The 22,246-nt window shown below is 55.4% G+C and overlaps 1 protein-coding gene across 23 annotated transcripts in view; it reads right to left on the bottom strand.

Annotated features, from left to right (window-relative positions):
- PITPNM2 (phosphatidylinositol transfer protein membrane associated 2) overlaps positions 1–22,246 on the bottom strand; it is a 159,827-nt gene that overhangs the window by 8,782 nt on the left and 128,799 nt on the right. For 22 of the 23 annotated variants that reach the window (XM_061384631.1, XM_061384638.1, XM_061384629.1 and 19 more), the window contains 13 exons: positions 20,194–20,408; positions 19,014–19,135; positions 15,769–15,996; positions 12,843–13,151; positions 11,795–11,890; positions 8,988–9,092; positions 8,748–8,818; positions 5,667–5,914; positions 4,858–5,047; positions 4,599–4,718; positions 3,829–4,034; positions 2,117–2,295; positions 499–669 (listed from right to left, as the gene is read on the bottom strand). In XM_061384631.1, the coding sequence (XP_061240615.1) occupies positions 499–669; positions 2,117–2,295; positions 3,829–4,034; positions 4,599–4,718; positions 4,858–5,047; positions 5,667–5,914; positions 8,748–8,818; positions 8,988–9,092; positions 11,795–11,890; positions 12,843–13,151; positions 15,769–15,996; positions 19,014–19,135; positions 20,194–20,408 (2,260 nt within the window). Of the gene's footprint in view, positions 1–498; positions 670–2,116; positions 2,296–3,828; positions 4,035–4,598; positions 4,719–4,857; positions 5,048–5,666; positions 5,915–8,321; positions 8,479–8,747; positions 8,819–8,987; positions 9,093–11,794; positions 11,891–12,842; positions 13,152–15,768; positions 15,997–19,013; positions 19,136–20,193; positions 20,409–22,246 lie in introns of those variants that run through there. The other variant, XM_061384649.1, reaches the window with a different exon arrangement.

Below are 22,246 nucleotides of genomic sequence, written 5' to 3'. Positions count from 1 at the left end.
GACACAGGGCTTCTCAAGGACCAAGACAGGACTGGGACACACGGGGGGCAGGAGGGACGGGCTGTTCCCGGGAGGGACGAGATGTACCACGGGGCAGCCCTCGTTCACGCGACCTATCTCCAGGCCAGGTGACCTGGAAGTTCCGGGCCAATAGCCTGCCGTAGGGCCCCTTCACAGGGCGGGACACAGGCCCAGACTCTGCCAGGGTCCCTTGGGTCCTCAGCTCTGCCTTGGTGGGGCAGTGGGAAAGGGAGCGGGGCCCTGGCTCTGTGCTGAAGCGGCGGGAAGGGGGAGGCCTGTGGAGGTGTCTCATGCCTTCCTCCCTGGGGCGAGGCACCTGCACCTACGCCAGCTGTCCAGCTTCTAAAGGGTTCAGTGCAGGCCGCCCCTTCCCGCACGCAGGGCCACCCCCGGAACTTGGAGCACCCAAGGAGTCGGGCCAACTCCCACCCTCCCCCAGGGCCGGGGCCGGTGGAGGTGGGGCGCAGGTTCTCTCACCCAGCAGCGTGGAGCAGCCGTCCCCCAGCGGGTAGCGCTGGTAGCGGGGGATGCTGAAAGGCGGCAGGGCGTGGAATCGCCGCTCCAGCAGCGGCTCCAGGCGCGAGGCCGATGGGTCAGCGGGGTGGAAGAGGTTGTAGACTTGCTGGCAGGCGGGCCGCAGCTGGAAAACTGAGGGCGGGGCGGAGTCGCAGAGCCTGGAGTTAGCTCCGCCCTAAGGAGGCGGGGCCTAGAGCCGGCTAAGGTCCGGTGGGGTGGGATGGGATTGGGGTTTTAGAAGACAGAGAAACCCAAAAGTGTGTCTCCATAGATTTGGGGTTCTGTTTGGGCCACTGTCCCTTTATTAACCAAATTTGTTTTAATTAAGAAAATTTTGATAATGGTAAATTTTTTTGTTTTTTGTAGTACAGGGATATATACGATATAAGACATATAACGGAAAGCTCCTCTCCACCCCCAGAGAGCTAAGGCTAGAGCCCTACCTGCAAACCCTGGGGAGCCCCGAGCATGTGCGGCCGAGCAGGCTAGAGCCTGCTCATCCACTCTTGATTGAAAATGTTTCCAGGCTCTGTGCTTCCGAACATTTTGCAGTTGTTGGGAAGATGCCCTGGTGGTCGAGTGCAGGGGACACAGGGTTTTTGAGTCCTCGTCTAGGAAGATCTCACATGCCGCTGAGCGACTAAACTTGTGCTTCCCAACTACTGAGCCCGAGGGCTGCAACTACTGAAACCGGAGCACCTAGAGCTCATGCTCTGCAACAAAAGCCTTCGCTTGCTGCAACTAGATAAAGTGCGTGCGCAGCAATGAAGACCCAACACCAAAAAAACCCAAACCTGCACACAAATAGAAATATGATCTATGCTTTTTGTACTTGACCTTTTTTTTTCATTTAACACAAAAAATGTTGGGAGTCTTTCATATGAATATTTTCACTGAGCCCCTTTCTTTTGAATTGCACTGGGGCATTGCTTTGTACGGCTGTGCCAAAGTTGATTTAACCTCAGCCTGCATCCCATTTAGGTTGTTTCAGGTTTTCCATGATTACAGATGACATTGCCCTGCCATCTCTGTCTCTTGAGTCTGTGCACTCATGTGGGTGCACAGTGTCTTGCCCTTGGGCAGGTGTCTACAACCTCTCTGAGCCTCAGTTTCCCCCTGAGCAGCTCTTATAGGATGCCCCCAGTTGATCCTGGGGGCACTGGGCAGGGACCTCTGCTCTGACAGCTTCTTAACCGACACTTTTCCACCTCCCTATGTGTGTTGTCTCTGGGGCTGGGAGGCCACTGCATCAGGGAGACTTCAGAGGTGCCTGGCTTCCTTATGGGAGACTGGGTCTGTCCTCATCTGATCCTGGGGCAGCCCCTTCCATCTCTGGTCCTCAACTTCCAGAGGTGCCTTAGAGATGAAATGAAACAGTGTGTTGGGAAATGGGGCTGGAGACTGAGCTGGGTTGAGGCTGGAACAAAGGAGAGCCATGGGCCCTTGGTGAGGCAGGGGGTGCAGGAAGGAGGCTGATGCAGGAAGGGGCGTGGGATGTGGCCCCGGCCTTGTGACAGGGGTTCACTGAGATCCTCTGCCCAGCTCATGGACCCCTACCCTCCCCTGCAGGGACTCTCACCATCCAGGGAGGGGATGACCGTCTTCCTCAAGGCAAGGACCAGCCCCAGGGGGCACCCGAAGAGGAAGAGGTCAGCGACCTCAAAGTCGAACTTGCCGACGGCCCCTGCACCGTCCAGCATGGTAGAGCTGCTTGAGCGGCGGGAGCTGGGCTCGTTCCTCAGCACGCTGGCGTGGAGGCTGCAGGTATGAGGTGGGGTGGGGAGACGAGCGAGGTCACACCACGGCCCTCCTCCGGGCCGGCCTGCCCTCAGCCTCCTGAAAGAGGCTCCTCGGGGGTCATCAGGCCCCAACGAAGCTTGGGCCCTGTGCAGTCCTGCGAGTGCAGCTGTCCAGCACCTGCTGGGACACCCCTGGTGACAGCAGGGCCCGACCTCTCCAGGGAGCCCACTGCCTTTGGGACAGCCCTGGCTGGGACCATGCTGTCCCTGGTCAGTTCTGCCTGCTGACTCTGCCAATCCCTGCTTCTTCCCCTGCCCCAGTCAGTCTGTTCTCTCTGACTCAGATGTGGATGGACCCAGAGACTATCATACAGAGTGATGTAAGTCAGAGAAGCAAATATCATGTATCAAGGCATACATGTGGACTCTAGAAAAATGGTACAGATGAACTTGTTTGTAAAGCAGAAATAGACACACAGACGTAGAGAACAAACATATAGACACCAAGGTGGGAACAAGGAGGTGGAATGAATAGAGAGATTGGGATTGACATATACGCACTATCAATACTATGTATAAAATAGTAGGGCCTCCCTGGTGGCCCAGACAGTGAAGAATCTGCCTGCAGGGTGGGAGACCCAGGTTCGATCCCTGGAGGAGGGAAAGGCAACCCACTCCAGGATTCTTGCCTGGAGAATTCCATGGACAGAGGAGCTTTGTGGGCTACAGTCCATGGGGTCAAAAAGAGTCGAACATGACTGAGTGACTAACACTTTCACTTACTTTTTTTCATAAAATAGATAACTAATGAAAACCTGCTGGATGGCACAGGGAACTCTACTCAGTGCTCTGTGGTAACCTAAATGGGAAGGAAATCCAAAAAAGAGGGGATATATGTATATATACACATATGGATATATGTATATATATATGTATACATATAGCTGATTCACTTGGCTGTATATCAGAAACACAACATTGTAAAGCAACTGTATCCCAATTAAAAAAATATATATATATATGACTTCGCTGGTAGCTCAGCTGGTAAAGAATCCGCCTACAATGCAGGGACCCCAGTTCAATTTCTGGGTGAGGAAGTTCCCCTGGAAAAGGGATGGGCTACCCACTCTAGTATTCTTGGGCTTCCCTGGTGGCTCAGATGGTAAAGAATCCGCCTGCAATGCGGGAGACCTAGGTTCGATCCCTGGGTTGGGAAGATCCCCTGGAGGAGGGCATGGCTACCCACTCTAGTATTCTTGCCTGGAGAATCCTATGGACAGAGGAGCCCGGTGGGCTACAGTCCATGGGATTGCAAAGAGTCAGAGACAACTGAGCGACTAAGCACAGCACAGCACAGCATGACCATAAAAAAAAAGACCACAGTTGCACCCAACACCTTCTCTTGGCTGAAGAACCGTGGGCCTACCCTGGGGACCCCAGGACCTAGGTCAGGGGGCCTTCAGGTCTCTCACATTGGCCATCAGCACCACCTGGTCCGTGTCTCCCCATCTTAGAGTCCCCATCCTCACCCAGCGGGGGCGTCCCCACCCACCTGGACAGGAAGGCCTGGTGCTGCTGGATGGTGTCCAGCTCATAGGTGGACGAGTCACTCCTCTTGCGGGGTAGCTGCCGTTTGGGGTCTTCATTGCCGTTGCTCCGGGGGATGTCGATGTTGCTGCGGCTCAGGTGCCGGCTGCTCTCCAGGTTGCTGCCATGTGCCATGTTGACCGTCGAGCCAGGGGACAGCAGGTCAGCGTCCTGGAATGGCCCCACACAGGTTCACTGCCCGGTGGCCACTGGCCTGGCCCCCTCTTCAGTGTCGTGGGAGCCGAGTCTCCCCTCCTGACCCTATGCCTGTGGCAGCTTCTAACCCAAGCCGGGGAGGAAAAGGTCCCGTCCCTGTGTGCCCTATGGTTCCCCCCATCTTCACTCCTGGCCCAGCCCATCCATCTGGGCCTTGCTGACTTCCCACTGATCCTGCCGCCTCGCCCAGCCCACCAGGCTGCTTGCTACTCTGCAGCGGAGGGAAATTGGGTCCTTTCTCTTGCCAGGAGGCTCAGAGGATCCAGGCCCTCATGGTGATGGATCTGCTCTCCACGGTGTAGACCCGGCTTCACTGCCTGCTGAAATCGCTTGCGCTCCTGTCTGGCCTCACTGCAGCTGCTCACCTGTGCCATGCATCTGTCCCCCGCCTCTGGGCACCTGCGTTGGCAACCCCGACCCTTCCTTTTTACCGCAGGCCTCTGGGATGTTTGGAGCCAGAGGGTGACACGGTCTCCATCCTGAAGGTCCCCTGCTCTGGGGGCTGGAGGAAGCTCGTACCTGCACGCTGGCCACACTGCCCCGGCGGCTGCTGCTCTGACTCTCAGACACCGGCTGGTTGCTGCAGCATAAGGCATCGAACGCCAGGATGCCCCCGACACAGTCCCCGATCAGGCAGACCTGGGTGGGGAGAGGTCCAGGGCCCTGAGCGCCCGCCCCGCTTGCTGGGGTGCTGGCTGGGGAGAGCCCTGGGCTGGAGGACCAGGCCAGTCCACCCTGCAGGGGTTTCTGTCTCCCCTTCTCCCACCCCACAACTCACCTGCCCGTTGAAGGTCACGCCCTCCTGGGACTTGATGAAGTCCCCGTAGGCGAGGTTGGCTCGCTGAATCACTGTGGCAACAGCCTCCTGGTACTGGGGCGAGGAGGTTGCCAGCAGGGGCAGGGCGGCCAAGGGGATGTGGTCCTGGCTGCTGGACAGACAGCCTTCGTCGTGGCTGTAGGGGCTGAGGCTGGGGGAAGGGAACCCATCAGGAGAGAGCAGGTGGCTTCAGTTCCGCCCAGGGGGCACCCTCACCCCTGACCCAAACATCAGAGCTGGAGCTGCCTGACACCCTGAGAGCCTTGGCCCTGACTCAGCAAACCACGTGGGGATGCTTCCAGGCCAGGCGTGGGGAACAGGGCTGGGGAGTAATCTCAGAGGCAGGGCAGCATTCTCATATCACAGATACAGAGACTGAGGCTCAGCTTTGGGCCCCAAACTCTAACCCCCTTGTATCCTCCTGGTGGCTCACACGGTAAAGAATCTGCCTGCAATACAGGAGACCCAGGTTCAATCCCTGGGTTGGGAAGATTCCCCTGGAGAAGGGAACAGCTACCCACTCCAGTATTCTTGCCTGGAGAATTCCATGGACAGAGGAACTTGGCGGGCTACAGTCCTTGGGGTCGCAAAGATCTGGACACGACTGAGTGACTAACACACTCTAACCTCAGCCATCTTGCATGGGTTTTGCTGCCTCCCAACAGAACAAGTTAGACAGCTGGATTGGATGACGGGACCATGGTCCCAATATTAGGTGGGACGGTCTCTGACCCTCGGGGCCAGGGGAGGAGTGGAGCCTACACACTCACTCGGAGACGAGGGCGAAGGCATCGGAGCAGATGGGTGGGCAGGGCACCAGGCGGATGGCGAGGTGGCCCAGGGCGCTGGGGTAGTGCACGCGCATGACGGTGTCGAACACGGTGGCGATGGTGTTGGCGTCTCCCTGCTTGGAGCTGGGGTCCCCGGCGCCCGTGTCCAGGATGGTGCCTCCATGCAACAGCAGCAGCAGCACGTGGATTTTGGAGGGTGGTGCAGCCAGTGGAGGGCTGACCTCATCCTGTGTGGGTAGGGGTGTTGGTGGGGGTCAACTCCCTGGGGACTCAGCTCTGTGCCCGGGCCGAGGCTTCTGTCATGCTGGGGAAAGAGGCCTGTTGAGGCCCAATTACACCCTCTGAAAACCCCGATCTCAGTTCCTCTGCTCCGGGGCCTGGTGCCCGATGCCTCAAGCCCTTCCCCTGGTGGGGGAGGCCAGCTGCTCCTCCCCGTCCGTCCTCTCTGCCTGCATCCCAGCTCCTGGCTGCCGACCTGACCAGGGTACAGAGGACATGGAGAGAGGGGTCTATTCCATCCAAAGCAGAAACTCCACTTCCCATCAAGGGGGCCCAGACAGGGGTTTCTGGGGCTTCTGGCCTTGGGGAGGAGGCAGAAGCTCAGTCCAGTGCGGGCCTTTGGGGTCAACCTGCCCTGTGTGTGTCTGTGTCCAGGCATTGGACAGTCACAGACTCACTTAAGAGGGGCTGGGGTCAGGGACTCAGCCTGGCTGCTCTGCCAACAGCACTGAGCTCTCATTCTATCTATATGGGCTGTCCCTGGACTATGGCCTCCAGGCCCTGCCATTCCCAGACTCTAAGACCAAGGTCCTCAAGAGCCGAGATGTCCAGCAGAGGTAGAGCCCCAGCACCTTAGAACAGAGAGGGCAATGCAGGTATCTCTATTTGAAACCACAACCGCCCCCCCCGACCTGCCCCACCATTTGTGAGGAGTCATGCTCCCACCTCTTGCTGCTCAGCCCTGCTTGTGAGGTCCAAGTGAGACTTGCATATATCCAACTGTTCCATTTCAAGACGAGGTGACCCAGAGAGGCCAAGGGACTTATCTAAGGTCACACAGCATGTCAGTGCCAAGCTGGACTGGAACCCAGAGCTTCTACCACCAGCTCAGTGCTCTTCTCCTACCCCAGGCTGTAATCCCAGTTCAGGGGCCTCTCCCTGCCCCCAACTCCTGGTGTATGACTGTGGGAGGCCAGAGCCCAAGAGGAGCCACTGCTGAGTACTCGCCATGCCCATGTGATATCAGCGAGTGTGGGGGTCGGGGAAGGGAGCTGAAGAGAGGGGCCTCTCCCTAAGGAACCAGCAAGACAGAACAAGGGGCTGAAGCCATCTGGAGAGCCCTAAGGGGTCAGTTGGCCCTGAACTGGGCCATCGGCTGGCAGGAGTGGGGAGCAGCAGGACCCAAGTGTCAATGCAGAGCCCAGGAGAGGGGTGGGCAGCGTGGGTGCTGAGCCCAGGGACCCGTGAGGCCACAGGAACAGATCGGGCTAGACTGGGAGCCTTTGAGCAGCAGAGGGCTTTGGGTGAGAGGAAGGCTGATGGGCGGGCAGTCCTTGGCCCAGAGTGGAAATAAGACTGGGTTGCATCAATCCCCAGGAGGGGCCTGGTCATCAGCCAGTCACGGGCCTTGGGGCCTAGGCAGGAACACACGCCCAGCAGAGCTTGGGTCCGACTCCTGTCTCTTCCGAGGGCTGCACACGGCTGCCGGGCCTGGGAGGGAATGAACTCATGGCCTGAGGCATGGTGGGGTCATTGGCTGCCCGATGGTCTCAAGGATTAATCAATAGTCAGGCGAGGGGCTCGTGGAAGGAATATATTTGAGCAGCCTCCTGGACACCCAGACATACCCCTAGTCACCTGGGATGGGCAGGGCTGGACAGTGGGGGGAGCCTGCCTGGGCCTGGCTGCCAGGACCCAGCACTGACCAGCCCGAGACACAACTTTCCTCCTGTGCAAACTGCTTTCTACCAGGGCATGCCCTGCCTGAGACTCGAACCCTAGTGGGAACAGAGCCCTCGGGAGGCAGGGCCTGGGAGCCAGCTCTGGGGAGCCAGGAGGGCCCCATCAGTGACTCCATAAAGCCGTCCTCCTTCCCTGAGGTTGGGAGAGGAGCTCCGGTTTGGGGGCTGTTGCAAGCAAAGGGATCCGACTCAGGATGGCGGTACTCCAGAACCGGTGCTGGGCCCAAATGCGCATCCACAGGCAGATCCAGAGCCCGAGGCCCCCTTCTGCCCCTCCCGGGCGGTGGGGGGGAGGCGGCTGTCAGAGCTGTGTGCACCAAAGGGGAGGAGGGGGTTCGCTTTGTTTCACTGCCATTAACTTGCAACTGGAAATCAACTCCCCTTGTCCCAGTTACCCTTCTAGAAAAGCCTGCTTCGACCTTAGACCTCAAAGAGAACCCCAAGAGGAGAGAGCAGTGTGGATGTCCCCCCAACCCCTAGTCCAAACTCCCCAGGGGTCCTGAGTCCCCAGGGGTACCATCTCCACCTTGGGCAGCTAGAGGCCAGAGCAGCGCGGTGACCCCGCTCCACCCCGGCTCCCGCCCGAACGCAAACAGCTCTGACCGCCCGCCCGCAGGTGGAGGAGCAGAAGGGGCGTGAGCTCCGTGCAAAGAACCCCCAAAGCGGACACAGGCACTCTACCAAGACAGCTTTATTGCACACTGAGAGTAGGGCGGCCACGGCCAGCCACATCACTTCTGCCTAGGTGACTTTCGTTTCCTCCCCTTCCATCTTTTTTTCTTCAGGGACTTCAGACAGGTTGAGCACAAGGTGAAGATCTTATTTTTGATCTGGAATTTACAAGTTTCTCATTTTACTCTCCAGGGTCGAAGCAGGGCAAGGCCTTTCCTGGGGGAGCTGCCCTACTGGAGCAGACCCCACTGGTTGTCAGGGACTTCAGAGGGGGTGGGTCCCAGGCCTCTCTCCAGTGGTGCCCAGGCCAGAGTGGACGTGAGGCTGTGGGTGCCAAGTTCTGCCTCCATTGCCCCCTTGGGACTGGTCCGTGGCGCCCTGGCCCCTGCCCCCTGCGGCCCTGGCCCTCTGCCACCTCAGAACTCACCTCGATGATGTTCAGCTGCTCCACGCTGGAGGCCACCCTGAACTCGGGGGCGCTCTGGCGGTACAGACCATCTGCAACACAGAAGCGGTGACTGCTGTGAGCAGACAACACTGGACAGAGGTCGTGACCGTGACCTGCAAGGCCCCCCAGTCCCCCGGGTGGCTGGGTGCTCCTTCTCGGGGAGGAGGGCTTGGTCCACTTAGCCGCCCTCCCCAGGCCCTGCTGCCCCCAGCTGGTTACCCTGTGAGTCCTCTGGCTCAGGGCTTTCGATTTTGTCCATGAGATCGTTGGAGTTCCACTTGGTGATGTCCTTGGGGAACATTTCCTCTGAGTCAGACAGGTCCTCTGGGGAGGAAAGAGAGGGGCTTCAGCACCTCGATCAAGGGTGGGGACCTGGGTGGTGTCGGTCACTGGGAGGCCCGGCTTCCAGTGGCGGAGGGCCTGGGAGTGGCCAGTCCGGGGGGCCCCCATGCTTCTATGGCTCGTGTGCCCCTCCCCACTCGGTTCTGTGGTCTCTCTTCCTTAACAGGACGGACACATGGCCACCTTCTCACAGGACTTCTGCCTGATGTTTTTGGTTTATTATTATTATTGACTATGCTGGGTCTTCGGTGCTACATGTGGGTTTTCTCTAGTTGTGGACAGCAAGGGCTAACTCTCTAGTTGCGGTGTGCTGGCTTCTCATTGCTGTCTGCTTGATTTTTTTTTAAAAATTGTGGTAACATTCACTGAACATAAAACTCACTATTTTAACCATTTTCAAGTAGCACCTAGTCCACTCAGAATGCTGTGCAACCACTAGCCCTATCTGGTCCCAGAGCTCCTCCATCTCCCCACACGGAGTCCCCATTAGCAGGCATGCCCCAGCCCCCCTCTCCCAGCTCCTGGCAACTGCCGGTGGACCTTCTGTCCTTATGGATTTGCCTATTCTGGACATTTTCCACACATGGTACCTACAGTATGCGGTCTTTTGTGTCTGGCTTCTTCCACTTCACATGGTGGGGTTTTTGTATTTTTTTCAGTTCAGTTGCTCAGTCGTCTCCGACTCTTTGTGACTGCATGGACTTCAGCACGCCAGGCTTCCCTGTCCCTCACCAACTCCTGGAGCTTACTCAAACTCATGTCCATTGAGTTGGTAATGCCATCCAACCGTCTCATCCTCTGTCGTCCCCTTCTCCTCTCGCCTTCAATCTTTCCCAGCATCAGGGTCTTTTCAAATGAGTCTGTTCTTCACATCAGGTGGCCCAAGTATTGGAGTTTCAGCCAGCATCAGTCCTTCCAATGAGTACTCAGGATTGATCTCCTTTAGAATGGACTGGTTGGATCTCCTTGCTGTCCAGGGAACTCTCAAGAGTCTTCTCCAATACTTTTTTTTTTTAGTATTTATTTATTTGGCTGTTCCGGATCTTAGCTGCCGCCCGTGGGATCTTTAATGGCAGCATGCGAACTCTTAGTTGCAGCATGTGGGATCTAACCTGGGCCTTCTGCACTGGGAGCTTGAAGTCTTAGCCACCGGGCCATCAGGGGAGTCCCCACACGGTATTTTTAAGATTCAACCACGTGTCAGTGCTTCATCCCTTTTCATGCCTGAGTCGTAGTCCGTCATATGGATGGACTTCAGTTTGTTTCTCCATAATGTTCCTGACTGTTTTTAATGTCCACAAAAGGATAGCTTAGTGAGAAGCGCTGCTGTGAACAGTTCCACCCATGAGTCTTGTGTCTGCTTTCCTGAGAACGTATCCCCGTGACCGCTGGGTAGGAAGCGGTTGTATGGACCCTGGCATGTATGTGCTGGTCCCTCCTCCCTGGGTCACTGGGACAGTTTCCTCAGGACGCTGCAGCAGTGACATCTCCTGCTCTGCTGTCTCTCTTTTCCAGATTTTTCTAAAACTCTTCCTGTGTCTTTACCTCATGTTAGGGACACAAAGCCAGGAAGGGCTTAGCCTTTTGGCCTGGCTGGAGGGGAGGGTGGGAGTGTGGGATGCCCCATACCCACTCCCTACTCTCGGGGAGGCCCCAGTGGAGAGGCCAGCTCAGGGGCCACTTGGCTCCTGTACCAAGTCCCCCCCGCCCTGCCTGCCAGGTTTGGCAGGGGCCAAACCTGCCTCTGCCCTGTTGCAGGCCCGTGGGCAAGTCCCTGTCCCTTTCTGAGCCTGTGTCCTGCCTTGTGAACTGCAAATCCATCTCCTTGAACCTGCCTGCCAGCCCCTCTTACTTCCTTGAGAGGAACAACCAAGGTATGAAGGAAGGCTGTTTAGACCCTGCATCTTCCCAGCACAGGTGGGTGATTCATCTGGCTGTTCTCTTGCTGTGCTTGTTCTGAGATTCGTGGGAAAAGGGGCTCTTTATGTATTTTCTGCTTGTTCACATTTTTGAAGTTTCTGAATTACACGTGTGTTAATTTAATCATGAAAAGACAGTAATTACAAAAAATTAGAAAATCAGAAGTTACACTTTCGTAAGCTTCTGAGGGAATTTTTTTTTTTTTTGGTTGTGCCACAACAGCTTGCAGGATCTTAGTTCCCTGACCAGGGATTGAACCCACGCCCTTGGCAATGAAAGCACCAAGTCCTAACCACTGGACTGCCAGGGAATTCCCTTAGGGAGTTAAATTCGGCAGAGGATGAGATGGTTGGATGGCATCACCAACTCAATGGACAGGAGTCTGAGCAAACTCTGGGAGATGGTGAAGGACCTCGAAGCCTGAGGTGCTGCAGTCCGTGGGGTGGCAGAGTCAAACACGACTGACTGACTGAACAACAACAATGGAAAAAAATGTCCCTATATGATTGTAAATTTGTTTTGGGGGGTTTGAGAGAACAGTCCCTACCCACCAGATCCAGGGCACATCCTGATATCAGGGTTAGGGTATGAGAGCCCAGACTCCTGGTGACCTCATCTTATTCTGCCTCTGCCCCTGACGCCCTGCTGTTCACCCAGAACTTTCCACGGGTAATTCCCATCGTGACTTGCATCCCCACCGACGCTTTCAGATCCCACCCCTCCCTCTCTTGGGAAGGCCCGTGCGCTTCAGGGTGCCCACCTACCATGAGCATCGAAGAACTCGTCGTCCGAGCTCTCGTCTGAGTCCCGGGCGATACTCTGCATCCTCCATTCCGAGATGCTGTGGCGGGAAGGACTCGCTAGAAGGCAAAACCGCAGACCGACTGAGGACCTGGCTGCCCTGGGAAGAGCAGGTGGAAGCGGGCAGGTGCGATGACACTGGAGCGGGGCCAGGAGGGCTCAGAGGGGATGGAGTGAGGGCAGGGTGGCCCTGGCTCACCTCCCAGCCCACCTGGCACAGCGCGGTCCTGTCCCGTGAGGACATGGAGTAGGGAGGGTATTGGGTATGAGGCCAGGATGTGCAGCCACCCGGGCTGGGGTCCACTCGTGTGCCCCTGACTTGGCTGGCCCAGGAGCGAGCCCTTTAGACTGCCACAGTGATGCTGATAGGTAGGGAGGCTGGGCAGTGGTGGGGAGTGAGATTAAAGGTATGGTGTATGTGTTTCCCTGGATCCCTTCAGCACAGGACAGACAAGCCTGGCGTAGGAAAAGCTGGATTTGCAGGCGTAGAGGGGGACTCCTGGTATTTTACACAAAATACCCTGAGTTTTCCCACTAGCCACTGCACTTTCACATCAGTTTCAGAGAAAGGATTTTCTCAGTATCTGAAGGCTTTCAAGGTCCTTTGGCAGAAGTCCCTCCTGGGTATGCTGGGTGTATCCCCCACCCCAGACCTCTCTCCTCTTTGCCTCAGAAGCCTGGCTCCTCAGAGCTGCAGCCAACCGGGTCCTACGAGGGGCTGGGAGCGGGGTTCCCATGTGGCCAGCCTGCCTGTCTGCCCGGGGCTGTGTGGGTGAGTCTGGGGGAACCTGCCAGGGTTGGGGGTCGCCCTGGGCTTCACTCTGCAGCAGAGGCTACGAAGAGGTGACTGGTTCTGACTCCCTACAGGTGTGGCCTTGGATCCGAAAGCAGCAGACCACCTTCAGTGTTAGAACAGCCCACAGCCGCCCTGGGATGGGAGCTGCCCTGAGGGGTGGTCACTGGTGTGGACGAGTAGGGGGGGACCCCACAGCGTGGTCGCAGGGTGCTCACCTCCCCGCTTGGATGACCGAGATGACTTGGAGGATGTGGACCACTGCTTCTTCAGACCCCTGCCCGCCAGGGGCTCCCCACCGCTGCTGCTGGGCTGGGAGGGCTCCCCGGAGGCCTGGTCCTGGGCAGCCTCATTCTTGGCCAGCTCCGCAGCCCCTTTGTCCTCCTCATTGAACTGGGCCATCTTGCGGGACAGCATGAGCTGGGCCTCCTTTTCCAGCTCCCGGATGTTGTCCATGTTCAGCCCGTACCATTCATCCTGCCAGCACCAGGCCTGCCGGTGGGCCCTCACCATCACCTTCCGCAGGCCTAGGGGCGGGGGTGCAGGGAAGACAAACAGGCCTGTGTCAGAGTCTCCTGGGGACCCTCGGGTGGGAGCCACCCCAGGCTGCGGGTCAGGCTCTGCTCCACACCCACTGCTTGGCCTCCAGCAAGCCACTGTCTCTCCAACCCCCAGGTTCATTTCCCCATGTGCAAATGAGGGATCCAGCTTATAGATGGCCTCCCGAGTTCATAGTGGCTCTGTAACTGGGGCAGGGGGTCTCCTCCCTCAAGGGGAGCTGGAGGAGGACTCCCTGAGTGTTTCCTATCTGGTCTAGTGTGCCTCTCTTAAATTTCCCACAGAAAAATCAAGCTTAAGTTTGAAGCAGGTTGGTCCTTTCTTTTTTGAAATTCACTTTTAATTTGTTTTTATTAAAAAAACTTTTGGCCACGCCATGTGACATGTGTGTGGGATCTTAGTTCCCCGACCAGAGATCGAACCCCTGTCCCCTGTATTGGAAGCACGGAGTGTTAATCAATGGGCCACGAGGGAAGTGCTGGTCCTTTCTTTTTAAAATAAATATATACGCATATAAAACACGATAGGGATTTCCCTGGTGGCCCAGTGGCTAAAACTGAGCTCCCAATGCAAGGGGTCCAGGTTCAATCCCTGGTTAGGGAACTAGATCCCACATTATGAAACTAAGAGATTGAATGCTGTGACTAAATGATCCCACGTGCCACAAGGAAGACTGAAGTTTCCATGTGCTGCAACTACAACCCAGCACAGCCACATAAACAAATATAAAATAAAATAAAACAGGATAAAGACATACAGGAATATCTTATACATAGAAGGCAGAAAATAAGATACTTTAAAGGTATAAAGAACAAAAGAACCACGAGCACAGGGAGCAGATGGGGGCTGCCTTGGGTGAGGATGAGAGTGGGGGTGATTGGGAAAGGCTCTGGGGGGGTGGAATGTTCTAGAACTATGTGCACTACTCCGCAAATACACTCAAACTTACGGAACTCAAACTTCTCTTATAACAAATGCAAAATTAGGCCTCAATAAGCTGCTTAAAAAAACATTAAGGAGAAATAAATCACCTTGGCTCCCCCCCGATACACACATCATTCTTCAAGGGAGCAGAAGTGACCAGCAACACGGACCCCACCATCACCCTCCCGCCCCGTAAGGGTCCATCCTGAGTTCTGTGTTTATCATTTGCTCTTCTTTCCATGTTTTTCTATACAAGACGTTGGGTTGGTCTACATGTTGTTGACATTTACATGTATGTGTCACGCTGCACGTTATTTTTCTGCCACTTGCTTTTCTGGGTGAGTTTCCGGTTTGTTGCTGTGCGGTCGATTTTTATTTGTTTGAAATACCACATTTTATTTATTCCTTCTCCTGCCAATGGGCCTTTGGCTCACTTTCACTGTTTGTCCGTTTTGCTTTTACAAACCTGCTGCTCTGAACATTCCAGAACGTGCATTTGAGTTTCTCCCAGGGGCTGGGGCAGACCCAGAAGGGTTGTCACTGGATCCTCTGCCCGCTTTCCTACAGAAAACTGAGCGGCTTCCCGGGTAGCCCAGTCCTTGCTTGTCCCCAGGCTGGTCTCCGGTGACCCTTGCTCCTGATTCCCCTCTCCTGGACTCGCTCAGGCCGCTCTGTCTCCCCTGCTGTCCTTTCTAAATCTCTCAATCCCAAATGTCTGCCTAGAAGGAACTCCCTCTCACCCTCTGTTCCTGGGAGGGTGCTCCCAGGCCCCAGGCTACGGCCTCAGGAACACCACCCTCAGGGCCAGCCAGCACTAATGGTGGACAGACTGTCTGACGACACGTTATGTCTGGACAAGGACAGATGGGCCAGAAGATTTGGGGTCACACCCAGGACTGGCCCTCTGCTTCCTCCTCTGCAATCAAGGGGGAGGCGGGGAGTGACAGTGGCCACCCTACTGGGCCAGGGAGAGCTGATGTGACACTTGTGAAGTGTTACCAGTGGTGCTGTGACTCTGCTCAGGGCTACACAGTCACCCTTACTCTGGGAGTCAATGGGTGTCTGCCTGGGTGCTGCTCCTGGATCATGAGCCTCGGGGCTAAGACCAGGCCCTGGGCACTGACCCCTACCCTGACCTGGGGGACATGGAAGGAGCCGAGGTAGCTCTAGGGCAGGGAGGACCCTGGGTCAGCTCTAGCTGTGCCAGGAACCCCCGGTCATCTGTTGGTCCTCTGTTCCCTGGGCACTTGCTCCAGGCCAGGCCAGCATGGGTGTGAGGACCAGAGGATGGCCAAGCCACTGTCCGCTGGGACTTTCAACCTAAAGCAGGAGGCAGCACTGGTGCAGGGCCTGGGGTCTGGCCCCAGGGTGCCAAGAGGTGCCATGAACAGCAGGAAGGAGGCGTTACACCCCATGGGGGTGGGCACCGCATGTTAGAAACTCCAGCTAGTCCAGAGCGTCTGGGGCAGGACACACACTGCCTGTCTTCAGTAGGTGCTCGACAAGTGTTTGTGTGGTCAAGGTAAACCAGGTGGGATGCTGCACGTGGGCCCTGGGGTCACCTGCCCAGAGTAACAGAAACTTGGAGTCCCAGGCAGACGCGGGGGGTCGGGGGGCGGCAGGCGGCTGGAGGGACACAGAGGGAGAGGCGGGCGCCCTCACCCGTGTCGTGGATGAACCTCTCGATCTTGGACTGCATGCCCCAGTAGCGGAACTCCACCTTGCAGAGCTTGTAGGCGCACATGATGGGGAACACCTGCTGCTTGTACTCCTCGATCCAATTCTCCGATAGGGGCCCCCGCTGGGTCTTGGTCGAGTGGAACAGCTTGGGGTCCTCTTCCGTCTTATACTCACTGGGGGGCACGGGGTCCTTGACAATGTCGATGAAATCTACGAGGAGACCCCCCTGTGAGTGACCCCTTCGGCCCCAACCTCTACCCCACCCCTCCCTTTCCAGTCTCCTCCCCCATGTTCCTGCCATCCCCGAATCTTGGCAGGACCCCAGGCTTGGATGTGTCCCAGAGCCCCACATGGGAGTGGAGATGCTGCTCTGGACCACTCTGATCCCCGAGCTCCCCTGACCTCAGGACCTGTGTCTTTCCTTGTTGTCTTTTCAAATCATTTCAGCAAAACCCCTGCTTTGTGCACAGTTGCCAAAGCGCATAAATCAGGTGATGAGCTGGAGGAGCACGGGTGGGGAAGATGAATTTCCATGGAGGATGTGGGATGGGGCGGGGGGAAGTAAAAGAGGACAAGCTGGCATTTCAGCCACAGGCGCAGAACTATGAGGCGGAGAACATCCCAGAGTGTGACTCTTGACCCAGAAGTGGGGCAGTTTGGGGAACCACCAGAGTGTCTGCATGGTGAGAGGTGACGGGGATGCAGCTGGACTCATCAGCCATCACTCGCCAGGCACCCTGAAGGTGGCTGGTCTGCTAGGAAGCCCCTCCCAGACAGACAGTAGGAGGAGTCCAGAAACCAAGTTTGAAGGGCCCAGAGGGAGGTGTTGGGCATGAGCCAGTCCAGGATGTGCTGGGCGCTGGGGAAACAGGACTGGGGGCTGGTAAGACCTGATTCGGGGAAGGGGGGTGACAGTGACTCTGGGAAGAATGACCCTGGTCAAATGCCTCCTCCCCCAAGTCAAAACCATCTCGCTGGGCTGGCTCCTGTGGTATGCGTGTGTCAGATGGGGCTGCGTGCACACTTGGTGAGGAGGAACCTAGGACGGGGCTTGTAGCTCAGAGAACCTCCTTTCAGAGGTGTGGGGACGATGGCACTTGGTGGGGCTCCGCCGGGCCCGGGCCCTGGCTGTCTCATCCTCCTGGCACCGGGTCTGGGCTGTGGTTTACAGAGGAAGACATCAGCCCCACTGGAACAGGCAATGGGTCAGAGCACCCCGGGGGGCAGCAGACAGTGGAGAGGATTTACATCCTTCCCGGAGTAGACCACATGCCCGGTCCACTGGGGCAGGCAACGGCCACCAAGAGGAGGGCTGGGACGTGAACCATGACGGGAGGCCTCCGGGGAGAGCCTGCAGCTGGCCAGACAAAAGCTGTCAGAGGGTCTGGGCCCTTCCTTCCTGTTATGGGTAGAGTGCGTCCCCTGGCAAACGCATATGTCGGCCTCAGAATATGACCTTATTTGGAGACAGGGTCTTGAAAGAAGTCATCTAAAGGAGGGCACCTAATCTAACCAGCATGGTTATGCAAAGGAGAAAGCAGTAAAAGTTTTAGTTCCGCAGTCGTGGTCGGACGCTTTGTGACCCCATGGACTGTAGCCCGCCAGGCTCCTCTGTCCATGGATTCTCCTGGCAAAAACACTGGAGTGGGTAGCCATTCCATTTTCCAAGGGATCTTCCTGATCCAGGGATTGAACCTGGGTCTCCCACATTGCAACAAAGGAGAGATTTGGCTCAATTAAAAAAAAAAAAACAACACCTGAAACTAACACAATATTTTAAATCAAGTATACTTCAATTAAAAAAGAAAAAGGAGAAATGTGAATATAGACTTGAACACTGACAGAACACCATGTAAAGATAAAGACAGAGATTGGGGTGGAGTATCTACAGGCCAAAGAACACCAAAGACTGCCAGCAGCCACAGGAAGCTAGGGGAACTCCCCTGGAGGCCCAGCAGTTAAGAATCCACCTTCCAATGCAGGGGACATGGGTTTGATCCCTGGTTGGGGAACTAAGATGCCATGGGGTTACTGAGCCCTCTCGCTCTGGAGCCTATGTGCTGCAACTAGAGAAACCATGCATTGCAATAAAAGATCCTGCATGCTGCAACTAAGACGTGATGCAGTTAAATAAATAAATATTTAAAATTTAAAAAGAGCTAAGGGAGAGACCCCAAACAGATTCTCCCTCAGGGACTCCAGAAGCAGCCAACCCTGCCGATACCTTGACCTTGACTCTGACCTCCAAAATCGTGAGACACTAAGCATCTGTTTCTTTAAGCCCTTAAGTCTGTGGTACCCTGTTCTGATGGTCTTAGCAAGCTGATGCATCTCCCAAACCCCAGTGGGGCCTAAAAGCTCGGGCAGGAGGGAGGAGTCCCAGGGAAAAGCCATCTCGGCATCCGAGGGTGGCTGAGGGTCATCACCACCCCTCCAACACCTGTCTGAGACCCACAACGGCTCATTCCTAGGGGCCTGGGGGCTGTCAAGGTGCAGCTGGTCCACTGATGTGTTTTGTCTGGCTGGTATATTTACAAAGATTTTAAAAATATTTGTCAACCTTGAGGAACTGGGAGATTTCACATGAAAACCCTGATTTCTGGCTTTTCTTTTTCTTTTTTCTTTTCAGGCCATGCCATACGGCATGTGGGATCTGAATTCCCCAACCAGTGAACCCGTGTCCCCTGTATTGGGAGCGCAGAGTCTCAACCACTGGACTGCCAAGGATGTCCCTCGGGCCTTTCTTGAAAACGACTTAACAAATGGGACCCATTTCCTGCACGGTGTAGTCAGCTGGAGGGGCGTGGAGGAGAGGCCGCCCACCATCAAGGGGACACAGGCCCCACTGTGTGCACATCCCCCACCCGGCCTGCCACATCCGCCGATGGCTGTCAGCCCTAGATGGCTCCCAAGCACACGTGCATTTCTGGGGATGGGGACACCTCAAAGGGATGGAGGGAAGGGGCTTGAGTGGAAAAGCACTTAGCCTCAGTGGGCACATCAGGGAAATGGGGCCAAGGAGACCCGTCCTGCCTCCCCAACTCCCCCGACTTCCCCCCAGGCTGGCTTGGACTCTCACCTCCCCTCCCAGGACAGAAGCCGATCTGGAGCCTGCCAGGCCTGGAGACCAGGGGCAGAATCCAGGGGCCTATGGGCAGGGCAGCTGGGAACTTGGCCCCGAAGGGCTCCTGGCCCTCCTAGGGGGGAGCATCAGGGTGGACGGTTACCGATTGTCAGCTGGTTCTTTTCCACAGGAGACAGGCTGAAAACGTTGGGGTTTTCTCCAGCATCGGTTTTATAAAAGGTTTCGATGTCGATGGAGAATTTCTCCACAAAAGGGCAAGTGAACCTGTGGGGGAAGGAGAGTATCCACTAGGACCCAGGCTCAGAGGGGTGGGCGTGGGTCGCTGGGTGGAGGACGAGGGCTGGAGTGGTGGGTGAGACCTGTCTGTTCTGTCCTCCTGGACCTTCACTGCATCCCAAGAAGAGCCAAGTCCAAGTTGGGGCCAGCGGGAGGGGTGGACTTACGGGGAGGCGGGGAATCATTGCAGGAAGTGGCTGGCAGCCTGTGTCCACGTGTGTGAGGCATGATGTGAACACGGTGTGGATGCAGTTAAGGTGGCACAGTACCAAATGGGCTGAATCTGGACCAGCGCTTGGTGTGACATGCCACCCTCTCCCCTGTCCCCTAAGAAGCCAAGTGTGGCAACAGGGAGACAGCCTCTCTCTCTTGGCTGGAGATGAACTCAGAGGAGAAAAGTACTGCTGGGAAGTGAACAACCTGGATGGATTCCCCAGCAAGTTCCAGGCCCTCATCCACCTGGACAAAGAAGCCCCAGAAGACTCGTGGGGACCCCACCTGTTCAGCACATGGGTGGCCCCCTCTCTCTTCTAATCAAGCAGTGCTCAGTTATATTGGGTGTGGGGCACAGAGTGAAAAGTGCCCCCTACCCAGGGGGATCCAAAGAAAGCCATGTTCAACATGGCTTGTTATAAAATATCATCATAGTCGCTGAAGGTGTCAGGGTTGGAGGGAATCTCTGAGCCATCTGGGCTACCCTCAGTTCCTGTTTCTTCCCAGTTGGTGGACTGTCCTGCATTCCTAGGCAAACATTAAAGTGAGTTTGTGTTCCCTGAGCCTTCCCAGATGGCAAAGGAGTCTCAGATGGCCCTCAATGGACTCATGCCTTCCTGGGCTCCCCCCACTGGCAGGCTAGGAGGCACCTAGGGGTATAGCCTGCCCTGTCCTGTCTATTCCCCTGAGGGGGAACCTTCAGGGTACCACTTAGAATGGAGGCTCAGCTCCCTGGGAGCCAGGCAGCTGAGACTGTCTGGGGGGCCAGCGCCTGTATCTATGCCCCTGGGTTACTTCCTGGGAGGGCGACATGGGGCCGAGGGCAGGCTCACCTGGTTCGAGTGTAGGGGTAGGCGTTCCAGGACTCCTCCACCACCCGCAGGGCCGCCTTGGGCAGGATGGAGCGGAACCAGCTGGGGATGTGCATGCCCACATGGTACACCTTGTGCGTGTATTGCCCGGAGCCGCCGGGGCCGTCTGTGTATGGCCGGTTCTCCAGGATCTCTACGCCGCTGCCTTCGCCGTGTGTCTCGTTCCGGCTCTTCTTCTGTGGGGACAAAAGCACGTGTGGGTCTGGAGCTCTCTGCAGAAGGGGAGGGGCTCGGGAGACCCAGGTGAGGGTGCTGAGTGCAGGGGGGTGGGGGAGGCTTTGGCCAACCAGGCTGGCTCCTTTTGGGTCACTTCAACACATCCTCCTCAAATACCTCCCCCCACAAGGCTCCACGTGTCCCAGCATTCATGCAGAAGACTGAAGGGCCACGGTTCCCTCTCCGGGCCCAGTAATGCACATGCAAACTCCTCTGTTCTGACTCCTGAATCTCCTGGGCCTGAAAGTGTCCCCAAGGTCAAGAGGATGTGCTTGCTTTCTCACCTTTTAGCCAACATTGTACTGGAGGTTCTAGCCAGAGAAATTAGGCAAGAAAAAGAAATAGTAAGAGGCATTCGAATTGGAAAGAAGTAGGGACTTCCCGGGTGGCACAGTGGTTAACACCCCAATCTCCCACTGCAGGGGGCCAGCTTCCATCTCTGATCAGGGAACTAGATCCCACATGCCGCAACTAAGAGTTTGCATGCCGCAAATAAAGATTCTGCAATAAAGATTCCATGTGCCGCAACTAAGACCCGATGCAGCCAAAAAATTTTTTTTATAAAGGAAGAAGTGGGGCTTCTCTAGTGACTCAGTGGTAAAGAATCTGCCTGCAAATAAGGGAAACATGGGTTCGATCCCTGGTCCAGAAGATCCCACATGCAGTGGAATAACAAAGCCCATGAGCCACAACTGAGCCTGCGCTCCAGAGCCCATGTTCCACAAGAGAAGCCACTGCAATAAGTCCAAGAACTGCAACTACAGAAAAGTCCTTGAAGAAACCAAGACCCAGCCCAGCCAAAAATAAAATAAATAAAAACTTTTTTTAAAGAAAGAAGTAAAACTATCTCAATTTGTTAATGACACAATCTTAAACACAGAAAAACCTAAAATCCTCCCAAATCTGTTAGATCTAATACATGAATTCAACGGAGTTGTAGGATACAAAATCAACACACTAGAACAAATAATGTAGAAAGGAAATAAAGAAATCATTTCCATTTACAATGGCATCCAAAAGAATAAAATACTTAAGAATAAATTTAACCAAGGAGGAGCGAGAGTTGTATACAGAAAACTATAAAACATTACTGAAAGAAATTAAAGAAGATTTAAAATAAATGGAAAAGACATCTGTGTTCATATGAATTGGAAGATTTAATATTGTTAAGATGTCAACACTCCCCAAAGCAATCCGTGGGTCCAATGTAATCCTTATCAAAATCCAATGGCCTTTTCAGTAGAAAGGGAAAAACTGATCCTCAAATTCATACAGAATTTTGAGGGATCTCAAATAGTCAAAACAATCTTGAAAATAAAACAAAGTTGGAAAGCTCACATTTTCTCATATCAAAACTTGCTAATAAGGACTTCCCTGGTAGTCCAGTGGTTAAGAATCCGCCTTCCAAAGCAGGGGATGTGGGTTTGATCCCTGGTCAGGAGAAGGCAATGGCACCCCACTCCAGTACTCTTGCCTGGAAAATCCCATGGATGGAGGAGCCTGGTAGGCTGCAGTCCTTGGGGTCTTGAAGAGTTGGACACGACTGAGTGACTTCACTTTCACTTTTCACTTTCATGCATTGGAGAAGGAAATGGCAACCCACTCCAGTGTTCTTGCCTGGAGAATCCCAGGGACGGCAGAGCCTGGTGGGCTGCCGTCTATGGGGTCGCACAGAGTCGGACACGACTGAAGCGACTTAGCATCATCAGCAGCAGGAAACTAAGATCCCACATCCTCCATGGTGTGGCCCATTTAAAAAAAAGTGCTATAAAACTATAGTAATCAAAACAGTGCAGTC

Source organism: Bos javanicus, chromosome 17 (assembly GCF_032452875.1).
Source record: "Bos javanicus breed banteng chromosome 17, ARS-OSU_banteng_1.0, whole genome shotgun sequence".
NCBI classification, from domain to species: Eukaryota; Metazoa; Chordata; class Mammalia; order Artiodactyla; family Bovidae; genus Bos; species Bos javanicus.
Note: the sequence above shows the minus strand (reverse complement) of the source record. Positions and strands in the feature narration are given on the sequence as shown.